Source organism: Alosa alosa, chromosome 3, assembly GCF_017589495.1.
Source record: "Alosa alosa isolate M-15738 ecotype Scorff River chromosome 3, AALO_Geno_1.1, whole genome shotgun sequence".
NCBI lineage: Eukaryota > Metazoa > Chordata > Actinopteri > Clupeiformes > Clupeidae > Alosa > Alosa alosa.
This window is the reverse complement of record NC_063191.1, coordinates 29,968,515-29,990,006: the sequence shown is the minus strand read 5'-3', so window position 1 is coordinate 29,990,006 and position 21,492 is coordinate 29,968,515. Positions and strand designations below refer to the sequence as shown.

Here is a 21,492-nt window from a genome sequence, read left to right as displayed (position 1 = left end):
CTCCTTGCACGCATCTAGGCAAGTGGGCGTGTCAGGCAGGCAGCTCTGAGTGAGTGCACGCGCAGCAACGTCAACATAGTTCTTTGCCGACAGTCCTCGGCCTGGTGGATAAAACAAAAGGTGATGTGAAATCTGGAACTATTTTGGATACATCGCAAATAGTGAAGGCAAGCCATCAGGTACACAGAGGCACGTTTGTAAAATATGTTTCAAAGTCATTTAAAAGCAGTAGGCTACGCATGGAACTTGGCTAAACACCTCGCAGACATATCCCAACATTTTTAAAGAGTTCAAAGAACGACAGGTTAAATATGAACTAAACAAACAATAAAAGGACTTAATCACACACAAAGTAGGCCGATAAAAAAAAAAATAATAATTATGTAGGAATTTTAGAAGTTTAGAACCAGAATTGACCTGCACACTACAAAAAGTGCACCGAATTCAACACAAATGACTTAATACACTTGGAGGAGGTATGAGTCCTTTCTTTTCCAGATATCTTAGGATTTCGACGTAGTATCGTTTCAGTATCGAGCATCGTGATATTTATGGCAGATATCGTATCGAAGTCATAATTTTGGTATCGTGACAACACTACCTGTGGGTATGTGTGTGTGTTCGAGAGAGAGAAAGAAAGACACACACACAGGGGATGGGGGGTGAGAGGGACCTAGGTGTCATGGGGGAGGGATGCAATCTACCTGTGTGTAGTGTTGCACGGTGTATCGATACTAAAAAGGTATCCACGATGCCTTTATGCAAAAAGCGATCACGATTTCCAACGTTTTAGAATCGATACTTAATTTTTACTTATTAAAATAATAACGTTCTGTGTCTGTGTGAACTGCTGCTCTCTGCTCCTTGCACGCATCTAGGCAAGTGGGGTGTCAGGCAGGCAGCTCTGAGTGAGTGCCGCAGCGCAGCAGCGTCAACATAGTTCTTTGCCGACAGTCCTCCGCCTGGTGGATAAAACAAAAGGTGATGTGAAATCTGGAACTATTTTGGATACATCATGAAATAGTGAAGGCAAGCCATCAGGTACACAGAACGCGTTTGTAAAATATGTTTCAAAGTCATTTAAAAGCAGTAGGCTACGCATGGAACTTGGCTAAACACCTCGCAGACATATCCCAACATTTTTAAAGAGTTCAAAGAACGACAGGTTAAATATGAACTAAACAAACAATAAAGGACTTAATCACACAAAGTAGGCCGACTATAAAAAAATAATAATTATGTAGGAATTTTAGAAGTTTAGAACCCAGAATTGACCTGCACACTACAAAAGTGCACCGAATTCAACACAAATGACTTAATACACTTGGAGGAGGTATGAGTCCTTTCTTTTCCAGATATCTTAGGATTTCGACGTAGTATCGTTTCAGTATCGAGCATCAATGATATTTATGGCAGATGTCGTGTCGAAGTCATAATTTTGGTATCGTGACAACACTACCTGTGGGTATGTGTGTGTGTTCGAGAGAGAGAAAGAAAGACACACACACAGGGGATGGGGGTGAGAGGGACCTAGGTGTCATGGGGGAGGGCATGTATGTGTGTGTGAGAGAGAGAGAAGTAGGGGGAAGGTGAGTGTCGTGTGTGAGTCTGAAGGAGGGGGGGCTAAGGTGACTGATGTGTGTGTGGGGTTTAGTTTGTACCGGAGGTGGAGTGAGAAGCATGGGCCTGTAGTATTGTGAACATGCAGTCATAGGGGAGGGAATGCAAATGTAGTGTGCATCTAATGTGCTCCTGTGTGTATCTGGTTTGATTGTTTTGTCTCTGTTCTCTTCAGTCATAGTGATTGTGACCGGACGGCCCTCAAGTCGGTGTCATGCCGGGCTTACTTCAGCACCCTCTGGTGGGCATGCACGGTTAAAACTTCGTCCATGGGGTTTGTCAGAGGCACATGGTCAACGCAAACAGCTTCAACGAGGCACGGCTGGCAGCCAATCGTCGCCACCCACACCTGCATCGCATTTGACCTCGTTTGTCCAAGCACAAAAGGAGCAGCGCCGCCGAGGAGAAGTGAGTTTTGGATTTTCTAACCACCACTCCAATATCGGTTTTTCACAGAAGGCGCCTAAAACGACGACCCACAGACGACTGGAGCTCCAACTGGCCGAAGCCTGCCTACAGTTGTGACCTCCAGTCTCCCTTTATTTCCACAGTGGTGAGCCCCTCATCTGCACCTTGCCTGCCTGGCTGATTCCCCCAAGAACCTTCTCCCTATGCACCGGAACACGACGACGGGCCTTCACTTGCACCTACCTAGCTAACACACAGTGTGGAAAAAAATAAACACACCCGCATTGTCGGGTTTTCACTGCATTTCTGCCTTTGGTTCTTTCTTGCCCTGCTACATGATGAAGACTTCAGTGATGAAGACTGGGAGCCGGCGGTCTCCAGCAGAAGTAGATCTCCAACTTCTTCCAGGAAGAGAACAAGAGGAGAGAAGAGGAGTCAGCGGCAGGTTCTTCGTCCTCTAACCCTGCAAATGGGGTTATAAACTTTTCGTTCTTGCTGACTCCACCAATGGGTATACATGGGACTTCTTCGTGTATGAGGGTAAATCCCATGTCCTGATAGGGGAAAGGCCTCAGCTATGACTCTGTGATGGAGTTGGTCTCCCAACGGCTTCTGGGGACTGGGTATAAATTGTATGTTGACAATTTTTACACTAGCCCCACACTGTTCTCTCCAGTCAAAGATCTGGGCATGTTAGAGAAAGGCAGTCCCAAAGGCACCATCAGATGGATACGGAAAGATCCTTTATTGTTTGTGCAATGGAGGGACACACAGGATGTCCAGATGTGTTCAGCAATCCACCAGGCACATGGAGACGAGACTGTCCAGAGGAGGGTGAAGGGTGCGGATGGGAAGTGGTCCATGGAGAACCTGCCAGTTCCACCTGCAGAGCAAGAGGTGCACGGTTTGCCAGCTCAAGACACCAATTTCCTGTGAGACTTGTGACAAGCCATTTTGCTTTGTGTCAACCAGGAACTGTAACAGAGACTGGCATCACAGCTAACCCTAAACACAGACTGCAACATAGCCCCCCGCCCTAAAAAAAGTCACATTACATGTTTCCTGTAAAGTGTTTACACTGCCATTTGTAAATAGTTTCCTATGAGCCCTATGTAAATAGTTTTTTCTACACTTATTATTCCTATTTCTATTCTATTTATATTATTATTTTTGTGTGTTGACATAACTCTACTCTGCACTTTATTGCATTGTATTGTGCCAAATGTAAATAGTTTCCTCCACTCATATTTAGTTTTACTGCACTGAAGCCATTTTGCTGTTCTTCACCTATTTTCATATTTGCCTTTTACAAATGTTTGCATTACTACAAATGTACTTTTACAAATACAAATTTGCACTATAGCACTTCGTTTGTTTATTGAAATTCGGCGTTTTGGCAAAAGTAGAGTTTTGTGTGAAGTAATACCTCTGTAATACAGTTCCACAGCCATCTCTGGGTGTTAGCTTTCATTTGAGACCAAGATCATGCTTCTAGACCTAGGGGTTCTTCTGTTATTAGACTTTATTTGGAGTATGCATTTTGGGTAACCAAAGGTCCCTTTTGGAGTCTCCGGTAGAACTTTGGGAAATCCCAGTGTGTGTGTGTGTGTGTGAGACACAGGGAGAGAGACTGTGTGTGTGGTGTGTAGTAAGACTAGTGCTGGGCGGTATACCGGTTCACACCGTAAACCGGTGTATATTTTCGTTATGATATGATTTTTTAATATACCGCCATACCGGTGTATTTGATTACACAACGTTTGGAACGCTGCGCCGCGCGACAGTGTTTCAGACGGGACTTTTTTCACACGCACGCATGGTGCGACTGTGAGGCAGGCATAGTGAGGGTAAACACAAAACACCTTAAGTTAAGTTTTGGACTTGTGCTTTTCTTTGAAAGTTGAGCAACACAATGCACTTAAGTCATTCCTTTCGAAGAAAGATGTATTTGCCGTTTTGCCGACCCGGATAATGGATATGGTGTAAGCGCTGGCCTATTGCATGCCTAGGCAGTTTGAAAGACAATTCTCTGCCCGCCCCTTGGATTAAGCCAGGTGAATGGTTCGATTACAGACTATACATTTCAATGATATAGGATGGCCCGCCAGGCTAGAGTTATTCTACATCATGACAGTAAAATAGACCATCCTTAGTCAATGTACTGCAGCAATTCCTCTCTCAACCTGTAGAAAATGCTGTGAACATCTGATTATGCATGAAAAAAAATACCGTCATGTACCGTGAAACCGTAAGAATTTTGAAAAATACAGTGATATACATTTTTGGTCATACCGCCCAGCACTAAGTGAGACTCGTGTGTTTTTTGACTGGCCATGTTAATAACAATGCATGTTTGACTGGTCATGTTAATATCCAAAGCAGTTGGATACAAGAGCTTGGCCCTGGGTGTGGCCTAGAGACTTGCTAGTGCTCCCTTAGGTGACTGATCCCGTCGTTGGCATATACTTTCAACTAGACCAGGGCTTAAAATTCATTTTACAAAATGGGGGGGAATTCCCGCCTTAGATTATTCATGTAGGGGGGATTTACACAATTTGGAGGGGGGGGGGGGGTTGAATTTTGATACCAAGTCAAGAATTGCGATTGAGATACTTCTTCGATACTTTTTTAAAAATGTATTTGATTTGGGGGCACCCACCACCTTGACGTCATCAGTAATATTGAATATACTGTAGTGGGATCATTCACACCAGTGGCCATCCTAGATTCTGCTGGACTCTCTCCACACACACAAACACACACTGAAAATGATGGCTTATGTGATATATTCCTATTTCATATATTTTTTTAATTCATCTAGTGTATTTAGTTAATAATGTATAGTATTTTATTAGTAATTACTGGTAGCTAAACATATTTTTAACATATCATTTGAATGCTTCATATTGATTTTTAAACTATTACACGCATATTTTTAATGTGGTGTGTAGGTCTAATTGAGTGCACATTGGTGATATGTAAGTGTAATTGAGTGCCTGAAATATGTGAGAGTAATTAGCCTTCAGCCTGACGGTTTTAGGCTAGTGAATAAAAGTTGTGCATAGTGCATAAGGATATGTGGATGCAATTCATTATGTTTTCTATGTCATTAGATAAAATAAATGTTAAAAAAACTAACAAGTCGAAGACAATCTTTCTGGGATCAAGTGTTTTGCAATGTTCACTAATGATTTTAGTGAGCATTACTGGCAGACGTGACCTGAGCTAGCAGGATAGTTACCAAGGAGCTCTCTTCAGATGTAAAAGTTTGCCATGGTTGCGTAGCCTATTTGCGTAAGCGCAAAGTGGTTCTCTCTCTCTCTGTGTGTGTGTGTGCACCCAACAGAAAGTGAGGTAATTGGGATTTTGTGCGCACTAAGATATGATGAATTGTGATGCTGTGAGTGACCGAGGCAGCCAGCCCACCAATTGGGATGTGAGCTTGGGGTTGTAGGTGGAAAAGGAGGTGCAGGAGAGGTTCTATTGCAATTCTATTTATTAAATAACCGAAAGAAAAACTTGCAGGAATAACAATAGGCTATTATTTAACCAAAAAAACACTTTTAAACAAACAAACCAAAAATAAGTTCAATATTCCAGCCATCAACAATCACAGAGCATAAAGCTACATCTCTACCTCACAACAGGAGAGCTGCTCTCTCTTTGCTCTCTCCAGGGGAACTGAGCTACCCCTCTTAAATAAGCCTACCAATTGGCCTAAATTAGCCCAAATGAGGATATTGGCTCAAACCACCCTAATAGGTAACCACTTTCACTGGACAGTCACTATTAACAAAATACCTAACTATTACAAATATATACAAAATGACAATGGTGCATATTACTACAAAAATGTTAATTGTTAATTACCATAACCAATATTCCCCACATACATAATAATAACAAGACAAACAGACAAGGCAAACACCCCTGTATCATAACGCCCCACTCCCTCCCCCTGTGGGATGTTGGTAAAAGCACTGTCCCAATGCGGAGCGCGCTTCCGCAATGGGACAGTAGCCGGGAAGCCGGAGCACCAGGAAGTGTTGTGAGTATGGTGAATGTTAACCGGTTTACAGGCGTTGTACAGCGAATGCAAATGGTAAATGGAATGACAGTGGGTACCACACTATGGGTTTAAGTTACCGGGGACAAAGAAAGACATTATTATAATTAACGCCGCTTTGGGCAAAACTAAAGAAAAATCGCGGCAGACCAAACATTTGGTCGAAAGAAAAAATAATTGTGTGTGAATTACCTTCACAGCTATGAATGCCCAATTTTAGGGTCTGGGCTGCTTGCTTTTGAAGTTGGCTGTACATATTTGGTTGTGCTTACTGGCTGAGGCTGACTGTTCTTCACCTGTGTCTGTAGTAGCCTAGGCTACTTGCCAAAAACATGTGCACTGGACTGGATTCCCTTCAATATTTTTTTCAAAGTTAGACTAAGCTATTTAAATATTTTAATAGGCCTACTTTATATAATTTACTATGTACATATATTGTCCCATATGCAGCACAGCAAATTAAAGTTAATCCACTGCTTTACATTTTGCATACCAGATGTATCTAAATCAACCAAAGCTTGACTGAAACATTGTAAAACCATTGACTTGTTTTAAATAAATTAAGAGACAGATCCTCCTCACATGATCCAACTCTTTCTGCCGCTCATTCTACCACTCACATAGGCTACCTGTGTATGTCTCAGGCCACGGCTACACCACGAAAACGTCAGGAATATTTGTACATACTGTATTATTACTGTTTTCACACCTTTAACAACACCAGGGAAAAACATCTTCACTTTGCAACCACTACACTTCCTCCCGTAGCCGTATAGTCAATACAATTGCGTTGTAAATACACAAAACCGGATGGAAACATTTCACTCGCTCTCTTGCACTCGCTGGCGGTCCCATACGCAAATTTAATACCTCCCTTTCGAAAATTCAAGACATCCCAGACAATTTAAGACCTTTTTAGGCCTTAAAAACCGAAAGTTGAATTTAAGACTTTTTAAGACTTTTTAAGGATCCGCGGGAACCCTGTTATTGGGATGATATTCACATGTGTAATTCAGATGCCTAGCATAGCGCCACCATCTGGCCAAGCATGAAATGTGCCAGAAATGTTCTATGCTTTGAATGAATGGTCTGAAAGTTAACAGATTAATAAATATTATGATTATGATGACATCCAGATGCCTGGCATAGCGCCCCCACCTGGCCAAGCAAGACAATGTGCCAGAAAATAACATGCAAAAACAAATAGACATCAACATCAACCCATCATACATAAATTACATGATATATGTCATACACTAGTGCTGGGCGGTATGACCAAAAATGTATATCACGGTATTTTTCAAAATTCTTACGGTTTCACAGTACATGACGGTATTTTTTTTACCATACATAGTCAGATGTTCACAGCATTTTCTACAGGTTGAGAGAGGAATTGCTGCAGTACATTTGCTAAGGATGGTCTATTTTACATCATGATGTAGAATAACTCCACACTAGTGGTAATGCAGTTTTGCATGGCCCCAGAAAATTATGCTGTTTCAGCGAATATTCTTAAGGTGAGATGAGTGATAAGATCATTAAACTTCACTGTGTTCGGTGGGTTGCTAACTAACGACATCACCTACTAGCCAGCTAGTTACAGCTGTTGAACAATCTCAATAGAATTTTCGTGACGGTAGGCTAAATCCTTTTCAATGCAGTATGTATCCCTTAACGTTTTCCCTTAACTAAAGAAACAATTTAAGGTATTATTCTGTGCAACACCCTTAAATAAACCCCTTACCTAAGGAGAAATTAAGCCTTAAGGGTCATACTTCAGGGGAAAAACCTGGTAAATGTTTTGTGTTTACCCTCACTATACCCTCATTATGCCTCGCAGTGGCACCATGCGTGCGTGTGAAGAAAGTCCCGTCTGAAACACTGTCGCGCGGCGCAGCGTTCTAAATGTTGTGTAATCAAATACACCGGTATATTAAAAATTCATATCATAACGAAAATATACACCGGTATACGGTGTGAACTGGTATACCGCCCAGCACTATCATACACAAATGATATATATATTCATCCATAGGGTTGCAAAGGGGCAGAAAATTTCCAGTAAATTTCCGGAAACTTTCCATGGTAAGTCAAGCTGGGGAATTTTGGAAATATTCCAAACTGGAAACTTTCATGGAATTAAAGGAAAGTATGGGAATTGATGGGAATTTTGGGTAACTCATACAAACGGTTTCATATACAAATATTAAAATTTTGTTTCGTAATAGGTAATATGATTTGTTTGTTCGTATTTTCGCATACAAAATACTAGTGGGAATCCCATTCTCTGCCTATGGTTTACTAGCGTGCTAAGCTAGCGACACTGAAACCACTGAACTGCCCAAGATGCACCACGCCACTCAACAACAAAATCAGATTGGTTGGAACATTGATTCACTATCACTTTGTCTAGTCAGATTCCCAGAAAATGGTAAAATCAAATTTAAAAAATATATACTGTATAAAAAATAATGACACAACATAACACCCCAAACCTCATAGATTATGCTTATAAAGATGTCCAACTTAATCAGACAGGCAATATGAGCATATGGTTATTAATCTTCCTAGAACTTGTGCAAAATGATGTACACCCATTTGAATGAGGACAAAAGTGACAAGCCCAGTAACTGGGTAACTGTTCACACCAGTTATTCCCACATGAGATGAAGTTTTCACTGGGATTTTTCCCCCCATGCACATGAACGCACCATAGGTTTCCTTTATGTCTAGAAACCTATACTGATTGCTGTCCTGTGTGCATGTGATCAGGATGTTTAACTGCTGCAAGACGGGGATTTGTCCACTACATAAGTTCCCTGTTATAGACTAACTTGCCATATTAAAAAATTCCAGTTTATTCCCATTAATTCCTGTTTATTCCCATTAATTCCCATGGAAAGTTTCCAACTTTGAAAATTCCCGGAATTTTGCAACCCTATTCTATGCGTAGCACTTTTCAGTCTAAGATAAACAGCTTTTCCAATGAAAAAGATTGTAATTCAGTGGTTTCTTGCCTGATCAACGTAGAAGGCCGTTCCAGCTCGTATCTCTCTGCGTTGTTTCAGATCTGTTTCAGTGGTGTCACGAGAGAGAGCAACATATTCAACTTCCCGTTTTGTCAACTCCTGCAGAGCAGAATACATTTTTCAGATAATGGCAATGACCAGAGGAATGACATGGTAAAAATGAAAAAGGAAAAAACTGACTGCATAATTTTGCCCATAAAAGTTTTTTACACAACAAAAGTAAAAGCACTTTGTTTTGACTGCAGGGACCCTCCCCAGAATAGCATACAGTTAGTATTGATTGATTTAATGTTGATTTTCTCTTGATCATGTTTGTTCTGACTGAAAATTACACTGCCACATGACTAAAGGTTGTAAGACAATTTGGTAGAAACATCTACCTTTTTTTTGACATTTTTATGAAAAATTGTCCAAAATTATTCATACCCTTTTTAAATAATCAGTGGAAACATCTTAATTTGCATTCACAGCTTTCAAAATGGTTCTTACAATACCTACCAAGCCTCTCCGTGTCTCCACAATGATTCTAGACTTCACCTTTTTAGCAGCAATCCGGGTTATTTTTTAGGCAGTAACGATTCTTTGCCATCACTCTAGCCTTGTGCTCACTTTTTTGAAGATTGAGGTCTGGACTCTGGCTTGGCCACTCTAAAAAGTTGATATTGTTCTCTATTAACCATTTCTTGCCTTGTTTGGCTGTATGTTTTGGATGATTGTGTGGTTTAATCCTTACTTTACGTACACACCGCCACCGACTTGAGCTTTTAAAGAAGCTCTGGTCGCTCTGTCAAGGACGCTTGTCAAAAAAGTCCAGGGAAGCTTTGGACGCTTTGGCCGCTCTGACGTGACAGCATTTTACATTCCATCGTGTTCTATCTTAATACTTCCGTCTATTCGATTGGTTGCTGGTCGTTGGACGCTGAACCGCATCATAGCTCATTACCATAAAGTTGACTGACTTTCAACTTTCTGCTTGACGCTCAAGTCGCTCAAGACGCCCAAAAGGCGACGCCGACGGATTTGACGCTTCTGGCAGCTGAGAGAAGCTGGCTTCCATTGAAAATGAATTAATCTAGTACCTGGCCTGCAGACCCGTTCGCAATTTGGTGTTGGGGGAATTTAACACTTGAACCGAGTTAGTGGGTCCCTAGACATGAAAAATCACAGAGGTGCTGGTCCACCATAGCGCCACGAATTGCGCACTGGACAAATCAAATATGGCCGCCATCGGCTATGATGAAAATTCAACTTTTTGGTTTCTAAATATATATACACATGTAATACCTCCATTTAGACGTATTATGGTATCTGGAATTCATTTCTGATATTGTTATGACCATATTGGATGATTTATGACCTTAAAAGGTCATGGTCAAGGCCATTTTTCTATTCTGAAGACCTTGGCCAGGAATAAAAAACAGAGAGCAATAAGTCTAATTCTACTAAATCTGACATTTAGCATTAATTGCTAATATTGTTTTTAACATTAAGGATGATCTTTGACATTAAAATGTCAATGTCAACATCATTTTTCAATAACTGGATTAAGATTTTTCTTTATAGTTACTTTTTATTGTATTTTCCCACACAATTATTTGTTTTAATTATAACAAGACATGAAGAGAAGAAACGTAACAATTATAAACATCCCCTTTTAATTGGGAGTTAATACAATGATATAAAATAAAACAATTGGGTGCAAATAAAATTATGTAGCCATAAAAGTGATGCAAAATAACATCATACCAAATTAAGTAAAAGTGTACCATATACTGATTTCTCTCAAAGTGTCCTGTATGTGTGCAAGCATGTTAGTGGGATGGGTTTTTACAGGATGATTTTTCCATGGCAGAATACGGTGCATGAAACTCCAGCAGCGCGACAGCAACATCGACGATTGTCACACCTGCCTGCACACTTACATTCTGTGAGCAGACTTGGTGGTAAGGGCTTCAGACATTTTGATGGCAGTTCCGTTGGCTCTAGTCTTGCTTTGGAAGCTGTCTTGCAGACCAAAATCAACTTCCAGGAGCACTTCTCTCAACTTGGTGCCTGCCTCTCTCATTATGTCCTGATTATTCAGCTTGATGGCCAAGTCAGTAGCGTTAATGTCAGATGAGAAAAAAATGATGTCATCTGAAAGAATGTCAGATTCATTTATCCTACTGTTGGGAGCGATTGTGACCAATTCTCCATAGTGATCAAGGATCAGCTTTTTCATATCACAGGTCTGGAAGGTACTTGTAAGCACCTTGCCTTCTTCCAACAGGCTCAACGCAAACTCCACAATATCACTCACAGTGCAACACTCTCCCTTTGCCAAAAGCTTGTCAATATATGAAAGAGCATGAGCAAATAGCACCTGCTTAATGTTGGTAATGGCTGGTTTCTCTAGTACTTTGGCTTTGATGGCACGTTCATATTTTCGCATGTAGTTCTGGCGACAGAGATTGTGGCAAAATAAATCTGCTGATATGACTGATTTAATATAGAGCTATCTTCATCGTCCCTCAGTCGATCTGCAATTCGTGTGAAAACTACATCTTGGTTATGCTTTGCTGCAGCAATGAGTTTCTTTGCACTATCATACTCACAAATTCTGTACTTGTCACGACATTTCTTGTGCTCCATGTATCCACATACAGTATAACACAGGGCAATGTTCTTGCATCCTTGTCAGAACTTGGAGGTGCACAAGGTGTAACACTTCTTCGTAAGGTTGTTGTGAATTTAACACTTGTAGCCTCATCTTCTGTCTCACACACCTTAGATTCTTCAATTCTTTTCTTCTCAATAGATGTCAGTTTACGAGAATGAGTGTATGACTTGTAGCATTTGTTGGTATTATGGTAAACAAACGTGCTATTATCATCATTATCCTCATCATCACCCCCCATCAGAGTTTTGATACGATTTGTAACCACATCATCACGGATTTTAGCAGCTTGTTTGATCCTCTCACGTCCTGTCTTTTCACTTGTTACAGGCAATTTATTATCTTCTTGACAGATGATACATAACCTTTGATTAAGATTGTCCTGATCTGCCATTGAAGCAACCAAATTTTGCTACCGCTTTTGATATAGACTAACAATGAAGTAAAGTTGTCCTTTGTGGAATGGGGAATCACGGCTATTTCTGTAAAACAGCAGGAGTAGGCGTGGTAGACCAACTGAATGCAAATTCACATTATGCACCCGTGTGAGTGCTTCCTTGTCTCGCACGCAAGCGTCATTAAGAAAGCGCTTGCCACTGCAAATATGCACATAGTATGATATACCTTAATATTTTAGTTGAAAAAATACCTTCGAAAACTTGCCCCTCCACTTCCAATCAACTACAGTAGGCTATTCATCAAACGTCTATCAATAAAATAAGCAAACAATGAGTGCCTAGGCCTATGTTAATAATTATAAGGCTATCACAATTAAATTAATAACCATATGGTAGTAGGCAGACTATCTGTTTTGTTTTGCGAGCAAATACATTTAGCAAATAGTTTATAAATGGAATAAAGCTCCTTAAAAATTAGCACAGAGGTCTGAAGTGAATGACAGCTAGCTGAACCAATAAGACGACATAATTACTATTAGAATTAACTTAGCTTGGCTGTTAGCCTGGTCGGGACCAGGCTAGGTGCAGAGAATAATGACCATCTCCCATGGTAACTTATGTGCCATCTCTTTTGTGAAACCAAGTCAAGGCTAAATTCATCCAGGATAACCTAAAAATCCCAGCTTAATCCCTTATCTAGGTTTTGTGAAATACCCCTCAGGTATTTTAGAATGCTCCATGTTTATCATTATGTGCAATGGCTCAATAGTGAGACGAAAACTTTAGAAACCTTGGAACTCTTTTAAATTTGACTACTTCTGGTAAAATAAGAAAAGTCAAACCTTGTCTTGTTTTCTTCTGTGAACTCTGTCCAGTGGTGTACAAATACACAGTATAAGGGCAAACTGTAAATTTGAGTTAGTTCTCATGTACATGTGTAATGCTCAATAGTGAGATGAACACTTTGGGAACCTTGGAAATCTTTTGATACTCCTGGTAAAATACAAGAAAAGTTAAACCTTGTCCTTTTATTTTCTGTGAACTCTGTCTAGTGTTGTACAGATACACAGTATAAGGGCGGACTGAAAATTGCAGTTAGTTCGCATGTCTTTTGAGATTCTTCAGAATAGGAAAACGACCTTGACCATGACCTTTCAAGGTCAAACTCACCCAATATGGTCATATCAATGGCAAAAATGAACTCCACATACCATAATTAGTCAAAATAGATGTATTACATGTGTATTAACATTCAGAAACAAAAAAGACAATTTTCAACATAGCCAATGGTGGCCATATTTGATTTAACCATTGCGCAATTCGTGGCACTATGGCGGACGAGCACGTCGGTGATTTTTCATGTCTAGGGACCCACTAACTCAGTTCAAGTGATAAATTCCCCCAACACCAAATTGCGAACGGGTCTACGGGCCAGGTCCAGGATTAAATGACTTCCTGACTCTTTGGAAGCTCAAGTCGGCGGCGGTGTGTACGTACAGATAGAACGCCAGCACGACCCCGTACCACTGACGCATCCTTGGGAAATTACTAACTTTAACAGACTTAGTCTCGTCTTCTGGAGGTGCTGCTAATTAATATAATTAGCTATATTTTACCCTGGCGTTGTAAATAGCCTACTTCATGACTTGTTCCCCCTGTACACAATAAAAATGCTTTTGTTGTGGAGGTGAAGGGCTAACAACAGACAAAAAGAGATTCATCTAAGGTAATCATTGGTTAGTTAGTCAGTCATGTGTAGCCTAAATACCCAAACAATACATTTGCAAAGTTAACGTTGACAGTGCTGGCGGCTAGCGTTATTTATCATCATCAATGAGTGTGTAAACTCATACCTTCTGGTTTGCTTGTATTGAGGTGATATTTCAGACTTGACAAACTCCTATGGTAGGCTACGGAAATTCCTTACTGCAGAAATAGCAGAGAACATGCTCCTGTCAACAGTTCCATCTGGGTGTTTTTTTCCCATTCACTGGACCAAGCAACGCTTTCTCGCCTGCCTCCTCACTTTCACTAGAACTGCACTGGGTCAAAGGTCATTACGGAATGTGATTAATATGCGTTATTTTTTTTCTGTAATTAATTAATTCTAAACAGTCATTTCTGTTATTAATATGTTATTAATAAACATAGTAGTTCTTAAAGGGGTAGTTCGGAATTTTGGACATAGGACCTCATTTCCAATTATTTATCAGTATAGGCTATAGATTTGCATTGAGCTCAATGAGCATCAAACCAGCTAATAGGCTAACTGAAATAACACCCATGTCAATCTCTAGGTATGGTGAAGGGTATGTGATGATGTGGGGCTATTTTAATTCCAAAGGCCAAGGTAACTTTATCAGGATGCACAGTATTCTGGATCCATGAAATAACTGGCCTTTAAAAATAAAAATCTGCCTGTCTCTATGGGAATTTAACATAGGGGTGGGAATACTTATGACCCCTGTATTTTAAGAACATTTATTTATTTATGATACATTATTCATTCACTAAGAAAATTGGTGTCCTTAAAAGGTTAGATATTTCCTCATTTTTCAAAAGATGATTTTATATTCCTCTTTTCAGTCAACTTTAGCATGGGTGCCAATACTTTTGGCCATCACTGTACCTGATGTGTTTAATCCTCTGACTCATGGTATTTTCATCGGCAAGGAAAGCCCAATTAAGACCTGTTGCTGGTATGCTTGTACAATCTAGTGTGGCTGTGAATGAGCTAACGTCACTAGCATGACTGATGGGTTTGTAGTCGTTGGAATTACGATCTTTCACAATGTTGTAATTCAATAGTTACGAAACAAACTGCAAATGTCTTTACATGAAAAATTGTCTTTAAAATTGACAAACATCATATGGGTAATTCAAAGCACAAGTTAACCGGGACTAGAAAATATTTCCTTTTTCGCCATAGACTGGCGTTCAATTTTTAGGTCCCATGGAGGCAAACGGAAGTAGTGTCACTGGATCACTCAATATATATATTTATCAGTGGAGACCATTTTCAACATGTTTCATCCAGTCCTTCTAGTTGCAGAGTTCGCTGTTGCTAGGCTAGCGCATGTCAACTGTACATGGTTAGCCTGCCACTAAAACAGTCTTACCCAGTCCACTCAAGGCAAATAAATCATAACGGCAGACTATCGAAAATTTCGAACCAGAAAATCGTAAATTTCTGTGTTGATAGAATAACAATAACAGGGTACACCGGCCATCTCGGTGTCACACAAAGTCACGCCCTTTTACCCATATATGGATTGGCTGGGAGGTAGGCAGGGTTAGGATTTTCCAAGATGGTGCTGCCCATACCTCCTATTTTGAGCCTCAAAACCATTCTTCAGAAAATCTATGGGTGACATCACAGACGCTTTGTCCATATTTTATACAGTCTATGGCGTGAACCGGTATAGGGCTTATTCGCAAGCACCAGCGAGGCCATATTGTTGACATGACAATCGCCTGCAGAGCGTAGATTTGAGTTGAGCTGAGCAGAGCACAGTAGCCTAACGGCTTCATCTCGTCAATATCAAGAGAAGATAAACTTAATCATTGTGGACCATATCTAATAGACTCAATAGCATTAAGTAAAGAAACTGTATTGCAACTGTATCTTGTGTTGGCCTGTTGCTCACAACCTGCAGCTAAAGACGTTGCTAAAGTAGTGTAAAGTGGATTAGGCAGTGATCGTTATGATAGAAGTTATGATGCAAAGTTATGTCTGGATCAGCAATACTTATCTATGCAAATTCTCAAAGGTAATCTACGGTAATGTTCAAAGGTAATCTACGCTAGGCGACTACATCGGGCTACTGCTGATGTCTCCGTCATTGCATAGGGCAGCTGTCTGCAGTCTGTACTGTCTGAAAACTTTGTAGGTCAACTGATCTTGAGATGGAACTGGCTGACATAGCCGACAAAGACATGTGGGTGTCCAAGTTCAAGCGCTTGACAGCGGACCTTGAAGATGTTTCACGTCAGAAGGCCGCTCTTGCTCAGAATCACAAATGGCGTGATATTGAAAACCTCCCCAAACCACACAAACTTGTGTTTGAAACTTGGAATGCTATCCCCGACATGTATGTGAACATGAAAAAGTATGCACTTGGAGTCCTGTTGATCTTTGGATCCACATTATGTATATGAGCAGGTGTTCTCCAACATGAAATATATTAAAAACAAACATCGCACACGCCTCACAAATGACAGCTTACATGAAGATGAAGGTGACGGCATACAGCCCCGATGTGCAGACGCTGTGCACTGAGGTTCAGGAGCAGAAATCACATTGACCAAGTATGATAAATATTTTAATTGCCATTATTTTGCATATATATATTTTTTTTTTCATTGTTCAGTGTAAGACATTTTTTTATTCAGGTTGACAGCTGACTGCACAGCGCCAGTAAAAGGATGACGGCACACAGAGAGGACGGCATTTTTGGTTTGCTGCCAGTGGATAATTTAATACATTGAGTATTTTACTTTTTATTTAACCTTCAACCCAACGTTTTTTTTTTCATAGTTAAAAATGTTTTGTTGCATGCAGAAATGTTATTTCATTTTTTCTGCAGTCGTTCATTGATTTCATAAATGTAACATATTATAGTTTGTTTATGTAACGGATGCCAGCTAGCTTAGCTTAGGCGTGTGCAGGGCTAAATCGCGCAGGTTTAACACAACACAGGTTACATTGGTGCCATGACCCGGATCGGGAGTGAGGTTTAGGGGGGTGAGTGTAACGGATGCCAGCTAGCTTAGCTGTGCTTGTGGGGCGTTGGTAAACCCTCACTCCACGGCCGCCAAGAGTGCTGCTGGCATGCGAGCCAGTAGCCTGGGCTATTGGCTCAATTGTTAGCGCGCTCGCCTCCCGATCCGAGGTGCTGCTGTTCGTGGGTTCGAGTCCGGGCGTGTGCAGGGCTGAATCGCGCAGGTTTAACACAACGCAGGTTACATTTATACATAGCACAAAGGCAAAAAAAAAGGTTATATGCAGTGTTATTTCATTTTAAATTTCAAAAGGGTTTTGTGGCTCCCAGTGTTTTCTTTACTGTATGAAACGGGTCCAAATGGCTCTTTGAGTGGTAAAGGTTGCCGACCCCTGCCCTAGCAACAAACTAGCAACCAACCACCACTATAATGTCAACCTAGCAACCAACATGATTACCATAGCAACCAGCATAGCAACCACTTTATTTGGCATAGCAACAACCATATGTACCCTAGTAACACCCTAGCAACCATCTTAACTCATTGAGTGCCAAAAACGTAATATGATGTTTTTCCTTCCCATGCGTTGAGTGCCAAAAACGTATTAATTGAATTAATATTACGTTTTTAGCTCTTTTTTTTTTATTACGAAACTAGACACTCTAACACACCTTATATGTGATTTTGGGAACTCTGTGATGAATGGAAATGAAATATATGATAATCGAAAACTCATGAAAACGCACAATCTGGACATTTTATCTGGACATTTTATCATAACTCGGTTGCCACTTTGGGTCGAATCAGTGACGCATGCATGTCAGGTCAAAACCAGGCCATTTTCGTGGGTCTATCACTAGGTGGCAGTCTCGCCAGGTCTCACTGATCACTTCCCGGAAAGTTTACACAAGTAAGTAACAGGCAACACTAACACTTTCATTTCATGAAAGAGGTTATATCTCCATTTCTAGAAAAAAACAGCGATTTTGCTGAAAACTAGCCACTGTTTACCCACTGTTTAGCTTGGGATTTCTCAGGAACAGAGGCGTGTAGAAATACACGGTTTGCACCCACCGAGAGCTTAAAGTCTCACCTTTTAATCGAGCCATTGTATTTGTTCATAGATATAACACAGAATATTCTGTGGCTGTACAAAAATTATCAACAATGGTCTAGATTGCTGGCACTCTAGGACAAAGCTCCCGAAAACAGCTTGGCATTCAATGAGTTAATTACCCTAGCAACAACCTAACAACCACCTCAATAATGCCAACCTAGCAACCACCATAGCAACCACTTAATTTGGCATAGCAACCACCATATGTACCCTAGCAACCATATGATTTACCCTAGCAACAACCTCTTTAATGTCAACTTAGTAACCACCATAGCAACCAGCATAGCAACCACTTTATTTGGCATAGCACCTATCTCTGCATTATTTGTTTTTCCTCTGTATGATATTTTACATCATATTTTTGGCATTTTCATGCACTGGTAATTCCTTGGAATTCCTTGCATTTCTAGTTTAAAGATGTAATAATCAAACTGTAGTAAAAAAAAAAGTGTGGACCATTACACTAAATGACAGTTTTGCAGTTCATGACATTTATAAAATTATTTATAATATATTTTTCCAATTTATTTTCCTCAAACTAAGGTAATAAAGTAGATTATCAAGTTTAACTCCATATATTATTGATGTATACATGTCTATTTTGTGAATTTAATTTAACTGGATCCAGAAAAACGCTTATTATTACGCCTATCAAAGCATTACATCTTTGATTGTTGAAGTACTAGGCCTACCAGGTACTGCATTGCTATGGAACGTCTCAGCGGGCCTGGAGGTCCAATGAGGAACATGTCTTGCCCCAACAGATCCTTTTGCATAATCCATCGGAGATGCTGTACAACAGTCTGGGGCAAGGTATCCAAAACTGCAAAAGACAAGCTAAATAACTGCAAGTCCCACAAAAAAATGCCAGAAGTGATTTAGTCCACACATTTGAGGCTACAAGTACTGAGGACTTACCAGCTATGCATTTAAAACACCAGTCAGTAAACAAGATCAGAAAGAGAAAAAGTCAAAATAGGTCAGAGCAGGTTGCTTACTGTGGTTTATGGGAACAAATTCTGGTCTTCTTGGCTTTTTGAGCTGATATGAAAGGTCTCCAATTTTAACAGTGTCACCTACAGAAGTGAAGGAAGTAGTTTCACTAGTGACAGTATGACAGATCGTCCTGCTTTGCTAACAACAAGGTCAGTTAATCACCATATTGAACCCTTTGTGCCAAACAAGGTTTTCTCCTTTCTCCTTCTCTGTTTGAAAAAAAAACAAGCGTTGACTTGCTTGCTAACTAGCAGCATCATTTACCCTTGTGTGAGAACACAATAGGCCTAACCAACAGATGACAATAGAAATATAAATGGAATTTTACAGAAAAATAATAACAAGCAGGCCTATTCTCAGTTAGCAATTTCACAAACATGTAACCTTACCTGAGGAGGTGTTTAAAAACTTGCTTTTAACATGATGACCATAAACGGAACATAGCCATTCACCCTTCGACATAACAGGTCCCAAAATATTCCTTATTCTTGTTGCAGCAACAGCCGCAGCTGTACCTTTACATATAATCCTCGAGGGCATTTTAAACAGCAATCAGTGAGCTAAAATAGTGCAATGATAAGGGCATTCGTGGCCCTACGTTACCGCTTTGTAATCATTACTTTGAAGAAAAGCTGGATTTCAGAAGTTAGGCAATGGATTCGTCCGTCAGGAAATTCTTCCGACCAGAGCGTTATGCACAACATTTACGTTCCTGTGTTTTAAAGGCGCAGTTTCGGTTTTGCCAAAGGTTATTCAACATCTCTCCCTCCCTGGGGCCTTGTTTATACAGGCTGTTCAAATTGGTTGACAGTAAAGGAGTCATTCAGTTATTATGACCGCCGCGCAGCGAAGCGGCGGTCATATAGGTTTAGTCAGATTTTTTCTTTTTTTTTCTTTTTCGCATGCCCAAATTTCCGTCAATGATTCCCGGGACACTGAAAGACCGGGGTACACGAAACTTGGTGGGCATGTAACCCCACATGGATAGCATGGAACCATCGTTTTTCGTTTTGATCTGTAGCCCCCTGCTGGACTGGATCCCCGAAAAGGAGGGTAGGGCAGACACAGTTTTCTGTGAATATCTCGAAAACCGTAGGGTTTAGGAGGACCATTGTTTTTTTGGTATGTTGATCTCAAGGGGCCATGTCAACCCATTCCATAACCACTCATTTCATGTATAGCGCCACCTAGTTAAACACAAAAAAGTAAAAATGAGGTGTTGTAATTGAAGGTATCTGTGACCTAACATAGTCAAAACTGCACGAAATTGGAAGTGTAGGATCATTATGACACCCTCTGTATGCACGCCAAGTTTTGTGGAATTCCGTTCATGGGGGCCACACAATAAATTAATTTATGTTACTATACACCAACTGGCCTGTAGGTGGCGGAGACAGTTTTCTGTGAATATCTCGAGAACCGTAGGGCCTAGGAGGTCCACCTTTTTTTTTATGTATGTTGGTCTTAAGGGGGCATGTCAACCCATCCCTTACCACTTATTTCATGTATAGCCACCTAGTTAAAATTAAAAAGCAAAAAATTAGGTGTTTTTTCATCACAATATCTCTGGCTGACAAGGTCAAAACTGCACTGTGTACTTTCGTTCATGGGGGGCCTTACAATAAAATAATTTATGTGTACATTTAGTGACGTACACCAACAAGGATTCCCGGGACACTGAAAGACCGGGTACACAAAACTTGGTGGGCATGTACCCCCCACATGGATAGCATGGAACCGTCATTCTTCGTTTTGATCTGTAGCCCCCGCTGGACTGGACCCCCGAAAGGAGGGTAGGGCAGACACAGTTCTCTGTGAATATCTTGAGAACTGTGGGGCCTAGGATGACCAATTTGTTCAATTATGTTTGCCTCCAGGGTCATGTTAACCCATTCCATGTGCACACATGTGCATAAACAGATACACACGCACACACATACATTTACAGTAATCATAACATTATGACACATACTCACACAGTAGACATATGTACGCATGCATGCACATGCACAAACACACATACGCAGGCAAACACACAAGCACGCACATGCACACACACACACACACACACCCACACCCACAAACATAAATTTGTACATGCACACATGCACACAATTCAAGAATTTTTCCCGTCATCTACTCCCTGAATTTTTGGTCATTGATACCCGGGACACCGAACCACCGGGGTACATGAAATTTGGTGGGTATGTAGCCCCACTAGACTTTTACGGAAAATTTCATTTCGTCCCCGGGGACCACCACCAACCCCCCCCCCCGTGCTGGGCCCCCTGAACCACAAAAAAAACCCAGTTTTTCCTAAATAACTACCTGAACCGTGGCACTGAGGATGAAGAATCTTTTATGGTATGTTGGTCTCAAGGGCCCACATCAACCTGGCTCATAATCACTCATTTGTGATTTGCACCCCACCCCCGGTAAAAAAATGAAAATGCAATATTATTCTGCTTTAATCGCCCCTA

At 40.7% G+C, this 21,492-nt stretch overlaps 1 protein-coding gene across 1 annotated transcript in view; it reads right to left on the bottom strand.

Annotated features, from left to right (window-relative positions):
• Positions 1-19,710, bottom strand: part of vwa8 (von Willebrand factor A domain containing 8) — a 210,269-nt gene extending 190,559 nt beyond the window's left edge. The window contains exons 1-4 of the mRNA XM_048239952.1: positions 19,402-19,710; positions 19,015-19,092; positions 18,709-18,839; positions 9,112-9,222 (exon numbers count right to left, since the gene is read on the bottom strand). Of these exons, the coding sequence (XP_048095909.1) occupies positions 9,112-9,222; positions 18,709-18,839; positions 19,015-19,092; positions 19,402-19,552 (471 nt within the window). The 5' untranslated portion in view covers positions 19,553-19,710. The remainder of the gene's footprint in view (positions 1-9,111; positions 9,223-18,708; positions 18,840-19,014; positions 19,093-19,401) is intronic.
• Positions 19,711-21,492: the final 1,782 nt, after the last annotated feature.